At 44.7% G+C, this 14,686-nt stretch overlaps 1 protein-coding gene across 9 annotated transcripts in view; it reads right to left on the bottom strand.

Annotated features, from left to right (window-relative positions):
- KLF12 (KLF transcription factor 12) overlaps positions 1-14,686 on the bottom strand; it is a 373,566-nt gene that overhangs the window by 175,299 nt on the left and 183,581 nt on the right. For 6 of the 9 annotated variants that reach the window (XM_090024336.1, XM_090024346.1, XM_090024327.1 and 3 more), the window contains one exon: positions 12,339-12,434. The exons of the other annotated variants lie outside the window; for them this stretch is intronic. In XM_090024336.1, the coding sequence (XP_089880462.1) occupies positions 12,339-12,434 (96 nt within the window). The remainder of the gene's footprint in view (positions 1-12,338; positions 12,435-14,686) is intronic. 9 annotated transcript variants of the gene reach the window in all.

The raw sequence follows: 14,686 nt of genomic DNA, 5'->3' as shown, positions 1-14,686 counted from the left end.
CTGGTATAAGCAATCAGAAAGCCATTCAAATCTGTAATACAAAAGAAGTTCAGTGCGCATAAACTATTTTCAAAATGGCTGAAACTGGTTTAAGGTAAACATGGATGGATGTAGTATCAGACTTAACTGAAGACAGAACTGTCATCATGCCTACAGGCTGGGGAGTGGCCTTCTCAGCTCCACTGAGGCAGAAAAAGATCTTGGAGTCACTGTTGACTCCAGGATGAACATGAGTCACCAATGTGATGAAGCAGTTGGCAGAGCCAATTGCACCTTGTCGTGCATCCATAGCTGCTCACAAACGGGTCCAGGGAAGTGATTCTCCCCCTCTGTGCAGCACTGGTCAGACTGCAGCTGGAGTACCGTGTCCAGTTCTGGATGCTGCAGTTCAAGCGGGATGCAGACAACCTGGAGAGGGTCCAAAGATCTACTCACCCGATTAGAGGCCTGCAGGGAAGGCCCTACAAGGAAAGGCTAAGGGACCTTAACCTCTTCAGCCTTTCCAAGAGAAGGCTGAGAGGGGACCTTGTGGTAGCCTACAAATTCATAAGGGGAGAGCAACATGAAGTAGGAGACAATCTGTTCACCAGAGTACCCCCTGGAACAACAAGGAACAATGGCCATAAGCTACTAGAGAGAAGTTTCAGGCTGGACATTAGGAGAAATTTCTTCATGGTTAGGGTTGCCAGAATCTGGAATGGGCTCCCAAGGGAGGTGGTGCTCACCCCATCCTTGGAGGTCTTCAAGAAGAGACTGGACAGGCACCTGGCTGGGATCACATGACCCCAGGGTTGGTGTTTCTTTTCTTGCCAGCCAGGGGCAGGGGGTCAGACTAGATGGCCCACTGAGGTCCCTTCCAACTCTAGGAATCTATGATTCAGACTAAATCAGTTTTGTCACAGGGTTGGGTTCCAGGGGCGGCTGTGACATTCCACCGGAGGCTCTGGAACCATACCTCATTCTATCCCTAGGGCATATTTCTGTCTCACTTGCCTCGCAGATGGCGTCCCTGCAGATGTTCTGTCAATCGCTCGTACAGCATCTCTCCAGGCCTCTCTCAGCCCCAATTCAAGCCTCAGACCCCTCAATCTCTCCTCATAGCCCCTCAGTTTCTCCTCTGGGCTCTCAGACCCCTCAGTCTCACCCAACTGCTCCCTGGTCCCCCAGACCACTTGGTCTCTCTCCTGGCCCCTCTCAGGGGTGTCAGATCTTCTGTACTTTCTCAACCCCATCCAGCCCTACATTCTATTCCTGGCTCATCTCCAGGCTGCTAGACCCTTTTGGTCCCAGTATGCTTGCTGGACCTCAGTATAGGCCTCAGGCACCTGGATGGGCCTTTGGCCCCACATGGTCCTGATCTCCCCTGGCAAGTGCTTTTCTGTTGGGGTGCACTCCCCTAGCCTTCCCCATCCATGAGGTCACCCACAAGGCAGTGGGAGCTAAGGCTTTCCAGTGCCTCATCCTTGCCTTTCCCTGGGTGGTGAGACATTTCACGGAGGCTGCCTTGCCACAGGCAGCCCCACCACACCAACCAACTCCAGTAGGGTGCAGTTTTAGGTCTTACCCAGGACCGGTTTCCAAACTTTCCTGGTCTTACACATCCCTCTCTGGGCTCTTCCCGAGATGTCCTATGCCCCTCCTAGGCTGCTAACCACCAGGCCCCCTGACCCTGGCTTCATCCTTCGTTTAAGTCCTCTATCCCTGCCCCCATCTCACTCTCGGACCCCTACCAGCCATTGTCATCCTGGGCAGCATGCTTCCTAAACCTTCTCTCTCAGCTGTGGCCCCACAAGAGCCTTTGTGCTTCTCCTAGGCCCTGGCCCCACCTCCAGGCCATTCAAGACTCCAGGCTCTCCCAGCTCTGGCCGCCTCTTATAGTGGGCTCCCAGACCCTTTGGCCCAGCATAAGCCCATTGAGGTTCCCAGAGTCTGTCCTTCAACTGCCAGCCCTCTCCTCTGTATGGTTCACCCACTTGGGCACCTCTGTAGATCACTTTCTTTCTCTCTCTGCAGGCTCAGAGCCCTCCACAGGTCTTCCTTACTGCAGCCTCTTCCTTCTCTGGGCTCATCTTGGCCCCACCTCTCACAAACCCTCTGTGCATACAGCTCCTCTCTGGGCTTGTCCTGAGCCCCCCTCTCAACAAGCCCCTATGCACTCAGCCCCTCTCTCTCTGGGCTCATCCAGCCTCTCCACAGGCTCTAGGCACTCAGCCCCCTCCTTGTGGCTCTGGACCCCACACTGGGTCCATAGGAGCCTCCTGCAACCCCTTAGTTCCTACCCAAACCTCTGGATGTCATTCTCCTTGCTGGCATTCAGGAGTGGCAGCCTTCCTGCTGGGTGATGTTCCTCCACCAGCTCCCAAGATGTTATTGCCAGCCCTGCTCTCAGGGCCCAGGCTCATACCCTGTCTAAGCCCAACCCTCCTCCAATCAGATGACTCTTTTCAATCAAATGACTCCTTTGATCAGGCCTAGCCACCTCCGCCAGCCACCTGGGTCAGCTAACTCTTCAATTAGCCCTGACCCTCACCTGCCAATGGCTCAGTAAGCTGCCTGAGCTCTTAAAGTGGCAGGCACATCCAGTGCCCTGCCACAGGTTTATTAAACTTCTGTCCCAGATCCCTTCCTCATTCAAGTTCACTCACAGTCCCATAGAATCCCATGATGCTTTACACCTCTCCTGCAAACTGCCCCTTGCAGGGTGGGTGGACTAGTTTTGCCCCAAGCTGTCTGTACCAGCTGAGCAGAGAGGTGTGTTCTAGCACCCCCTGGCTTCTGGCCTGAGCCACTGGGGGCATGTGGTTGCATTTATGGAATCAAAAGCAAATGTCTGTTCACTTGTTTAAAGGGGGAGGTGTAAAGCACCTGAGATGCTAGGAGACTTTGCACCTCCCCCTATAAAAGGAGGAGGTACAAAGCATCCTGGGATGCTTTGTACCTCCCACATCCCAGCACCTTACACATAGACATAATTTATGAAGGCTTTCAACCGTTTTGGATCACTGTACCCCCAGTGGCTGGATGCAGAGTGGGGCGGGGGGTGGGACGGTGCGTGACAGAACGTGGAGCAGTGGCAGCTGCCACATGTGAGCTTCCTCCACCCCCTGAGTTCAGCCAGGTGGGCAGTGCCTGCATGGCAGCACAGGATGGCACATGGCAGCACTCTGTCCCTGCCTACCTTCATATACCCTCTAGGGCCTTCTCAAGTACCCCAGGGGGTACACATACCATTGGTTGACAACACCTGGCTTAGGGTACCCTAGATGTTGGCAGATAAAATCATATGTCAGTGCTCAAATCCTGTAGGGTGTGATGTTACTAGCTTTACTTGTCCTTGTCTTCTTTCAGGATTTCTCTCATCCACCGACCACTTGCATTGTATGCAACTGCAATACAGCTTTTGGAATTCTTCACGGTACTTACTTTCTAACCGCAGAGTCCAAAAGTTCACACAAGGTGCCATTGACTGTTTGAAATTTTGCAGTGCTCATGATAAATGCAAACACAATTCATAATTATAAAGGCCATGTTCTCTGAGGGAGGGTTAATCCCATGGGAAAGTGCCTTACTGCCAATCTATTTTAGGATTTTATACTGCCGCCTATTACCGTAGTAGCTGAGTGCCTTCTGCATAAAATCAATAACAATAGGAAAATGTCTACTGGAGACTCTTCGGCTTTCATTACTTTTTCAGTAAAAAAAATGTGGTTGGTGCATTTTTTTGGGTTTTGTTATATATAAAAGATCTCACAAAGAAAACAAATGTGTGTGTGTGTGTGTGTGTACACACACACACACGAGCTTTTGGATAAATGTGGGTCAGTTGTGTGTCTGGAATGGCTCTCTCAAAAAGATAATTGTTTTTACACTAAGTTGCTACTCAGTCTTAGTAATCATGTCAAATTCTGATCCTGGTGAACTTTCTTATGATATGATACAACTGCTCAAATTTAGACACAAGCACTTAGCCACCAGCACCAATAATAAAACCAAATGTGAAACTTCTAGAAAAGCCCTGATTATAATTATAATGTTAATTTAAAAACTAGGAAAACATCTTAGAATAAAAAATGTTCATTGTTGTGAAACTGTCACCTCCCTTTCCTGGAACCTAACTACTCTTTCCTGATTTTCATCAGAGTTTAGAAAAAAAAATCAACTACATCTTAAATTTGCATGTGAAGTTTCAGGCAGCTTGAATATGGTTTGGCAAAATTCTTCAAAGGAAGGTTAAAAAAATTAGGACTATAAATGAAGGCTTACTTCCTTTTGCTTTATGGTACACGGTAACATCTCTTTATAATACAAGGATTTTATTAGTCTCTCCATTATTAGGTTAATGATCTTTGGCTCTTGTTTCAATTGAGATCATGTACCATGTTGTAACATGCAAAATGCTTGGCTACCAATATTAGTTTTATGAAAGAGAAGCACTATGGCATATTATTCATGCAAGATGTTATCAAAAATTATTTTCCAAATCTATTTTCTACATTTTTCCACCACTTTCACTAGCTGTTTATTTAGCTGCCAAAATCACTAAATTTCAAATATTTAAGTGGACTTAATCATGAATATCAACTAACATCTTCTGACTGAACTACAATTTGAAATGTCAGTTCCAAGCAAATAAGTGAGTAAAACTCATGAGGGCATAATTTATTAGCACTGTCAAATGTATTGCTGCTAAATTTCTTCTTCCAGTAATGACATAGAACTGGCCTTTAATCAAACACACACAAAGTAGATGAAATAGCAGGATCACTCAAGCTCTACTTACTGATTCTAATTTCAACATTTGTTCTTAAACTACTCCTGAAAGCACAGTAAAAGCTTGGCATAATAGACATCTTATCATAAAGATAGTAGATCATATACTAAAATAGAGTCACAAGATCTCCGCCCCCCTTGCTCCTTAAATGGAAAAAGAAGAACTTTGTGATGGTCACGTAAAGTCACAGAACCATGAAAATTTGGGGTGAAAGAAGTTATCTTGTCTATTCATTGCCCTAAGATGGGGTTACACCTAGCAAGCCCATACCTAGCATAAGTTCATTTAACCTGTTGGAAACTTCCATGATCAGGTTTCCACAAGCTCCTTGATAACCTCTTCCAATCTTTAGAGTTAGCAAATTTTTCCTAATGTCTAATTTAAATCTCCCTTGTGATAAATTAAGCAGATTATTTCTGGTCCTACCTGCAGTGGACATAGAGAACAACTGATCACTGCCCTCTTCAGCAAAGTTTTTTTTTTTTTTTTTTTTTTTTTTTTACATACTTGCAGATCTTACTGTATCCCTCTCTGTCTTCTCTTTTAGAGATTAAACAAAACTAATTCTTTCAAACTTCCCTCATAGGACATATTTTCTAAACTCCTTATTGTTCTTGTTGTCTGGACTCTCTCCAATTTATTTACATGTTACCTGAAGTGTGGTATTCCACAGCAGACACTAGTGCCAAGTAGAGCTGTATAATTTTCCTCACATTTCATACATAAAGTACTGTTACATCATAGAAAGACATTCGGTTTTTTATAGCACTGTCCTAGTTTACAGTTCACCATAATTCCATACCATTTTTTGCAGTACTGTTTCTTTGGCTGTTGTTCCCCATTTTGTATTTGCACATTTGACTTCTTAAATGTATCACTTTTCACTTGTCTCTACTGAATTTAAATTTATTGATTTTGGAACATTTCTGATTTATCAAGATCATTTTGAATTCTGTTCCTGTTTTCCAAAGTGCTTTCAACACCTGCCAGCTTTGTCTTCTGCAACTTTTATAAGTGTCCTTTTCATCATCCAACTTGTTAATGCAAATATTGAATAGTACCAGACCCCAGACAGACCCCTCCATCAGCCCACTTGATATTTCTACCCAGTCTGATGGTGAACCATTAATAATTCTTCTTTAAGTACATTTTTTGAAGCTACCACCCAATAAAGTTTTACCTACACTATATTTCATGCTAAAGTCAAAACTTATTACATCTATTGCTTCCCCCACCCAATATCCCACCTATTCATAAGAACAAAAACAATGCCATACTGGTCACAGCAATATTCTGTCTAACCCAGTATCTTCTCTCCAACAGTGGCAGCTATAGATGCTTTTAGAGCAGGGGTGGTCAACTCATGGTGCAGTTGGCATGCACAGACACTTTGTGTGGCATGTAGTAGATCCAGCAGGAAACAGGGAGAATAGCAACAGATAGGGAAAGCACAAGACAGCAGAACAATGGATCAGGCAGGGAGGATAGAGCAGAGCAACAGATCAGACAGAGGAAGGGGATTGGAGTGGCACCCAGGAAGGAAGCGGGGTTTCCCTTGTGGTATGCCTGCCATAAAGGTTAGCACCCCCATGCTTTAGAGGAAGAGCATTTGAACAGGGAATATCTAGAGAGATCCATCCCATCACAAGGTAGAAACAAATGTATCCACAGCTGAGCCACTTAATTAGACAAAACACATTGTCCATTCTCCTGCCAATTGATGCTATGGGGCAACAAGTGGCATGTTTTCTTGGGACTTGAGGAGCCTGATACTGCATACTTCAGGCCCCTCAAGCCCTTAGCGTGCCTATCCAGCTTTCCCTACCTACCAAGACACATTCCTGTCTCAGCAAGCAGGGAAACCACAACTTTCCCCACTTACTGAGAGATGCCCTGGAGATCCTGGGGACAAATCTTGGTAAGTGGGAAAATCCAGGCAGGTACTCCCATAGCTAGAGAGACCTGATCTTGACCAGGAATTTCCAGGGTGCACAGGATTTGGCTCCTGAAGCTCCTGGAGCATCTGCCCAGAACAGCTGGAGAGTGTGGGCAGCTCCAGTTTAGCACGCGCTCCAACCTCAAAGCAAAGAGACATCCACTGCAATAAAGCAGCAGAAATTATTACTGCATTTTATCACTACCACACTGTGGCATGATATATGGTACAGATGTTTATTTGCTTTTGTTCTGTACCACCATAAAAATATTTATGGTAGCACAAAGGTGACATCCGTTTCCACCTATGTTCTCCTTGGTATTCACTAGGGGTGTGCGAAATAGGCCATATTAAATTTGGATTCAGATTTGGCCTGAATCAGGGACAGTGATTTGATTCATTGATTTGGATCACTGTCCCCAATTTGATTCAGCCAAACCCGAATCTGAAGATTCAATGCCAATTCAGAGAATCAGCGATTGGGCCATAGACACAGCTTTAAATGTTTTTTTACATACCTCAAGGTACCAGGCACGATTTGTTAACACTGCAATGCTGGGGCCCATGGAGTATCCCACAGAAGCATGGGGGGGGCAGCGCGGGTGAGGGGCCCACGTGCTCAGTGAACCCAAAACTGGACCAGAAGTACTTATGGTCCACTTCCGGGTCAGCCACTGAGCATGCCAGGCACCCCCCACCACATACCTCCCAGCTTGGAGATTGCCTGTGGGGCACCACAGGTGCCCCCCCCAGACACAGGAGGCACCAGTTGTTAAGTTGGGGCGTGCTCCTCAGTGGACCTGGAAATGGATGAGAAGTGCTTCTGGTCCACTTCCAGGTCTGCTGTTGACTGTGCTGGGGAGCCCCCTGCACTCCTGTGGGATGCTCCATCTGCCCCACCATCACAGCATTCACAAGCTACCTGGTACCTTGAGGTATGCAGAAAAAACATTTAAAGCTGTGTTTGCAGGGACCAAACCAGGAAAGCCAAGGCTGCAACTGAACTCCAACTAGCTTCAGGCATAAAGGACAACAAAAACTCCTTTTTCAGATATGTGGGGAGCCGGAGGAAAAGCAAGGGCAATGTTGGACCCCTGCTAAACCAGATGGGGCAACTGACAACTGACGCCCAGGAAAAAGCCAACCTATTAAATAGGTACTTTGCGTCAGTCTTTCATCAGTCCCATGGGGTGCCCATGCCTGCTATGGGACAGGGAAATCTGGGTGAGGGGGATCCCCTACCCTCCATCAATGCTGACCTCGTGAAGGAACACCTTGAGAAGCTGGATACCTTCAAGTCAGCTGGCCCTGACAATCTGCACTCCAGGGTACTCAAGGAGCTGGCGAGCGTCATAGCCCAGCCCCTGGCACAGATCTTTGAAAACTCCTGGCGCTCTCGTGAAGTGCCCAAAGACTGGAAGAAGGCCAATGTGGTGCCGATCTTCAAGAAAGGGAGGAGAGTGGATCCAGCTAACTACAGGCCCATTAGCCTGACTTCTATCCTGGGGAAGATCTTAGAAAAGTTTATTAAGGAGGCCATCCTTGAGGGACTGGCCCAGGCTAACATCCTAAGGGACAGCCAGCACGGGTTTGTTGCGGGTAGGTCTTGTTTGACCAATCTCATTTCCTTCTATGACCAGGTGACCTATCACCTGGACAAGGGAGAAGAGATTGATGTCATATATCTTGACTTCAAAAAAGCTTTTGATCTGGTATCCCATGATCACCTCTTGGCCAAACTGGCCAGTTGTGGCCTTGGCTCCACCACGATCCGCTGGCTGGGAAATTGGCTTCGTGGTCGGACCCAGAGGGTTGTGATTTATGGCAGTCACTCATCATGGTGCCCTGTGACCAGTGGGGTCCCTCAAGGCTCTGTCCTGGGACCCATACTGTTCAACATCTTCATTAACGATGTGGACATTAGAGTCAGGAGTGGACTGGCCAAGTTCACCGATGACACCAAACTTTGGGGCAAAGCATCCACGCCATAAGATAGGCGGGTGATCCAGGCTGACCTGGACAAGCTCAGCAAATGGGCAGACGAGAACCTCATGGTGTTTAACACCGATAAATGCAAGGTTCTCCACCTTGGAAGGAAAAACCTGCAGCACCCTTATAGGCTCGGCAGTGCTATGTTGCATAGCACTACAGAAGAAAGAGACTTGGGGGTCATCATTGACCACAAGATGAACATGAGCCTGCAATGCGATGCTGCGGCTCGTAAAGTGACCAAAATGCTGGCGTGCATCCATAGATGCTTCTCGAGCAAATCCCGGGACGTCATTCTCCCCTTGTACTCGCCCTTGGTGAGGCCGCAGCTGGAGTACTGCGTCCAGTTTTGGGCTCCACAATTCAAAAAGGATGTGGAGAAGCTTGAGAGAGTCCAGAGGAGAGCCACGCGCATGATCAGAGGTCAGGAAAACAGATCTTACGATGACAGGCTGAGAGCCACGGGACTCTTTAGCCTGGAAAGGCGCAGGCTCAGGGGTGATCTGATGGCCACCTATAAGTTTATCAGGGGTGACCACCAGGATCTGGGGGAACGTCTGTTCACCAGAGCGCCCCAAGGGATGACGAGGTCGAACGGTCACAAACTCCTGCAAGACCGTTTCAGGCTGGATATAAGGAAGAATTTCTTTACTGTCCGAGCCCCCAAGGTCTGGAACAGTCTGCCAGCGGAGGTGGTTCAAGCACCTACATTGAACACCTTCAAGAGTAAATTGGATGCTTATCTTGCTGGGATCCTATGACCCCAGCTGACTTCCTGCCCTTTGGGCAGGGGGCTGGACTCGATGATCTCCCGAGGTCCCTTCCAGCCCTAATGTCTATGAAATCTATGAAATCTATATCCAAATCACCAAATCTTTCCAAATCTCTCTGAACTGAATTAGAGGGTTCTGCTTTGATTCACAGAGATTAAAGGGTCTCCTGATTTGATTCGGATTTGAATCAGATTGAATCGGGCCGAATCTCTGCTGAACTGAATCAGGGACTGAAGCTTTGCACACTCTGGTATTTACCATCATTAGTTTAAGGATGTCTGAGGTATCCACAATCATCCCTCACTCTTCTGTTTAATAGCTATTAATAGACATACCATCTGTTAATTTGTCTAATTCCTTTTGTGAACCTGACTATACTATCTGGCTCTACAACCTTCTAAGGCAACAAGTTCCACAGTTTAATTACACATTGCATAAACAGGTTTTGTGTTTTATTTTTAATCTAACTCCTACTAATTTCAGTGTGTGACCCCTACTTCTAGTATTCTAGGACTTGGGGAATAGCAGTTCCCTATTTGTCCACACCTATCATGATTTTATAGGCCTCTATCATATCCCCTTCAGCCTTCTCCATTTAAATTGGAGAGTTCTAACACTTATAGGCTCTTCTATTATAGTAACTGTTGTTGATCATCTCTGTTCTCAGTTCCTTTTTTTTGTGGTTTCCACTGCACACTGAGCTGGTATTTTTAGAACATTCTACAATGACTCCAAGGTCTCATTTCTGAGTCTAACAGCTAGTTCAGAGCCCAGAATTGTGTAATTATAAACAAGGCTATTTTTTCCTATGTGCATTACCTTGCATTTGGCAACTCTGTCACTTTTTTGTTCACTCACTCAAGCTTTCTGAGATCTTTCTGCAGGTTCTCAATATCAGTTGGAGTAAGTTACAGATTTCTTTTAAGATTTCAGTATGTATTCACCTTTTCAGATTGCTGAACAAAACCAGGCCCAGTGGGATCCCACTATTGACTTTTCTCCATCCTGAAAAGTGGCCATTTATCCCTACCTTTTGCTTCTTATCTTTTAACCAGCTTCAGTCCACAAAAGAATATTCCCTCCCTCCTGTGGTATTTCATTTTTAAGAGCCTTTAGTGAGAAACTTTGTCAAAAATGTTTGAAATATCAAATACTGTATTTGCTCATATACTATATGCAACCTTTTCCCAAAAGTCAGACCTTCAAATCTGAGGTATGTATCTTTAGAGGGGTAACTGATTTTCCTTCTAGAATAGAAGAAGGGTGGAATACAAGCAGACACTTTAACTGATGGTTGCCAAGAGGATTGCAGCTTCTCCCTGGGGCTGCAAATAGCATGAGTGAAGTCCAGTGTTAATTGTCTCACAGTAAGTGGTAAGGCAATAGCTTTTGGACGAGGAGCCACTGAGCTGGTTGAGGGGGAGTGAACTGCTGCATGTAGTCTGTAATATTTTGATGAGGCTTATGGTGTGGAAACTTATATAAAGAACTATGTATGCTACAGAAGTTATCATCTAACTACAGCCCTTGTAAGGAGGCCTGGGGCCAAGCCTTGCTGCAGTCCTTCCACACCAGGAAGTTCCAGATACCTCATCAACAACGATTCTGGTTTTCTCTGATTTACAAAAATTCCCAATTTTTCATTTTAAAAAAGTAATCTAAATCCACCTTTTCTATCACACAGACACACACACATATATAGTGGTGTTTCATTTTAAAAATGGAAAAAATGTGAATTTGGAATTACTTTTTTTAATCCAAAGATTGGGGTTTAAAAAAAAATCAGAGAAAACCAGGATCTCTGCTCATCAAGATGGTCTCCTGGGACACCACTCTTCATGGACACACTGGGCATGTCCAGATGAATGCACACATGCAGTTCAGAGAGCCTTAAACCTGTCTGAGGCACTGCAAACCACACATGGTGCACATGCAACCATTCACCATGCTGAAAATTTGCAGTGCGGTGCCACAGTTTGATAACAAGAACTCCCAGTATTAATAAAATGGCAAAAGAGTGTGTTGCACACTCCTGGGACATGTGCCAGCAGAAACAGAGGCTCAGTCCTCCCAGGAGATGTTCTGGCTGCTGGACAAAGCATCTCCCCTCCTCTAGTTCTGCCCCAGCTCCTCCAGAGGGGAGCTGGGAGGAGTGGGCATGGGTGACTGGTGCCTCCTGTCCCAGGGGGACACCGGAGGCCAATCACTGAGAGGGGTAGGTCCCCCAACAGCCAATTGCCCACCCTGGAAGTGCCGGCAGCAAACTGGAAGCGCTGCTGGCAAAACCAGAAGTGCCACTAGAGCTTCTCAGGGGGGAAACTGGCTGATGCTCTACACTTCCTGGTAGCGAGGGCCAATTTCAGGGGGGGCACATGCCTCCCTATTCCCTGCTTATGCATCACCTATGGGAGTGGGGAACCAGTAGTTTTCCCAAAGCAGGGCATTTTGTCCTGTACCAAAGCCCACGTGCAGGTGTGTGCACAGCAGCAAAAAGCAGTGGCACAAATTTGTGCTGATACTTCTTTCCCTGCTGCAAAATCATGCCCCTATATGTGGGGATGCACCCACTATATTTCCAGGAGTACTTACTCTGTTTCCCACACTTAGCTGTGATTCTGGAAAATCTTTTGCTGTATATTTTGCCTTACAAAAACAAGGCATGTGTTTTATTTTGGGGCATGTAGAAAAGAAGAAAATAGAATATCCTGTCAAGTTGATCCCCCTTGTCCACATGGTTCTTAACACATTCAAAGAACTGCAGCAGACGAGGCAGGATTTCCCTTTACAAAATCCACGCTGACTCTTCCCCAGCAGATCATATTCTTATAATAGATTCTACCAACTTGCCAGGGATAGAGGTAAGACTCACTGGTTTGTAGTTCCCAAGATAGCCTCTGGAGCCTTTTTTGAAGATGGGTGTTATGTTGGTAGGCCGCCAGTCCTCTGGCACAGAGGCCGTTTGTAACTGTTAAAGGAGGAAATTAAATCAGTTTAATATGATTTTTTCTTAACAAAATCCTGTTGGCTATATCCTATCACCTTAATATTCTTACTTCTGTATTTGCTTTTATTGGCCATGTGTATTAAACAAAAGAGATTTTTTCACATGTGGTGACCATCAGGAGACCCCAGGTAGTAGACCCTAGCAAGATTCTTGAAAGAATCATGCTTAGCCACTTCACTTGCTGAATCAAAGAGATTGTTTTGCCTAACAGCCAATGGAGTTTTAGAGAAGGGACATAACTTTTGCTGCATGGCAAATCCAAGGGTAATGTAGAACACTGATCTTATAAATTTGACTCTATTGGTAGAGAACGCATATAGAAGCTTTTCTTTAAGACTGGCAACTCTGACAAATTCAATGCAAACACGATGGTAGGAATCCATTTCCAGTAATAAAAAATGTAAAACAAGGGTGCATCCTCCCATTTACTACTTAACATTTGGTTTGCAGTTTGACAAATCCAAGGATAATGTATATAAAAAATAAGGTACTGCTGAGGTATAGCTTTCTGTGGTTCTGATATAGGTATTCAGGTGAGATTCAGGACCAATGGAAAATGGTTTCACTCCAAATGGCTGTGAAGAAAAACAAGGGCATTTGAGAAACCTGTCTGTCAAGTTGTGTTTGCTGAAGACCATGCCTTGGTTGCTTACTCCTAGGAAGTTGTGCAAGTTATCAGAGATCACTTTGTAGCTCTGTGCTTATGCTTTGCGCTAATTATTAGTCTTAAAAAGAGAGAGGTTATGTACCAATCTTCTCTTGATTAGCTTTCCATATCATCAGTCATCACCATTAGAAAACTTGTGTTTCAAGTTAGAGATGAATTTACCTACCTCAGTTAGTATCCTGTCATTCAAATTCACATTGATGAAATCCAACAGAATTGTTAAAGAATAGTGTAGCCTTCAGAAGTTTATGTGAACATCTGCAGACAAAACTGAAAGTCTGCAAGATGGTAGACGTGATCTCCTTATTCTTATGTTTGTGAATCATGGACAACCTACAATCATCATGTCAAAAAGTTGAACAATTTCCACCTAAGTTGTCTGAGATGACTAAAAGAAATAATATAGCAAGACAGAATTCCAAATACTGAAGTCCTCTGAGAAACAGATATGCCATGTCCAGTTGCTATGAATTATGAAAGTACAACTAAGGTAGCCTGGTGACATATCTGGGTTATCCGCTAATTAGTACTTTATGGGGAACTCTGTTCTGGCAGAGGTTTACACAGTGGACAATGGAAAAGATACAAGAACAGCATAAAAACAGTTCTTAATACAGATTGTATAACTGTATATTCCATGCATGAACTGAGCTTATCAACTAGCAGAGAACACAGGATTGACTATTTTAACCTATTAATATGTTTCTATATTATTAATGATATAGTACTAGAAGGGACTTTGTGGATCACTGTGTTCAGTCCCCTGCCATCACAGGTAATCCTTTCATAAATGGATCAGCTCCTTTTTAAAGTAGCTAGACTTTTTGTCCCCAGTATACTTGTAAGGTTGTTCTAGATCTTACTCCTCTGTTGGTTAGAAACCTTTCGATTTCCAGCCTAAATTTATGTGTGGTCAGCTTACAAAACCTGTTACTGATTATTTAATGTGTTCTAGTGTTTTTTAGGATACTGAGCTTAGACGGGCTGATCTAGAATTCCCGGGTTCCTTTTTTTCTCCTTTCCATTCTGGAACCTCCCTTGCTCTTCAAGATTTTTCCAAGATATCATTATGATGAGGAGCTCACTTCAGCTGGTTTCTTCCATACCTAAAGATATGTTTTATTAGGTATGCTTAGTTGAAAGCATTCAATTTATCTAAATCTTCAACCTGTTCTTTTCTTATCCTAGCCTGTGTACCTACTGCCTTTTTTATTTTTGAAGTCTGAAGCAAAGAACATTATTGAACATTTCAGCTTCTATTATTTCCTCATCTTTCACATTATGCAAAGGGCCTATGATGTCCTTCATCTTTCTCCCACTTCTAATGAACATATAGACCCTTTTCCTATTGCCCATTATGCCCCTTCGTGGTTGTAACTCATTTTGTATCGAGTCTTTTTTATTTTGTCCTACCTGCTTGTGTTGTTCTTTTACACTCACCCTTGACAATCATCATGCCGAAACAGTTTGAAAATAATTTCCCCCCCTACATTGTTGATCAGACACTTCACTCTTATCAGCCAACAATCTAGAATTAGCAGTCTAT

The sequence above is a fragment of the Crocodylus siamensis genome, chromosome 1 (assembly GCF_052110815.1).
Source record: "Crocodylus siamensis isolate JL-2025a chromosome 1, ASM5211081v1, whole genome shotgun sequence".
In the NCBI taxonomy this organism is placed as follows: domain Eukaryota; kingdom Metazoa; phylum Chordata; order Crocodylia; family Crocodylidae; genus Crocodylus; species Crocodylus siamensis.
This window is presented reverse-complemented; position numbering and strand designations above follow the sequence as displayed.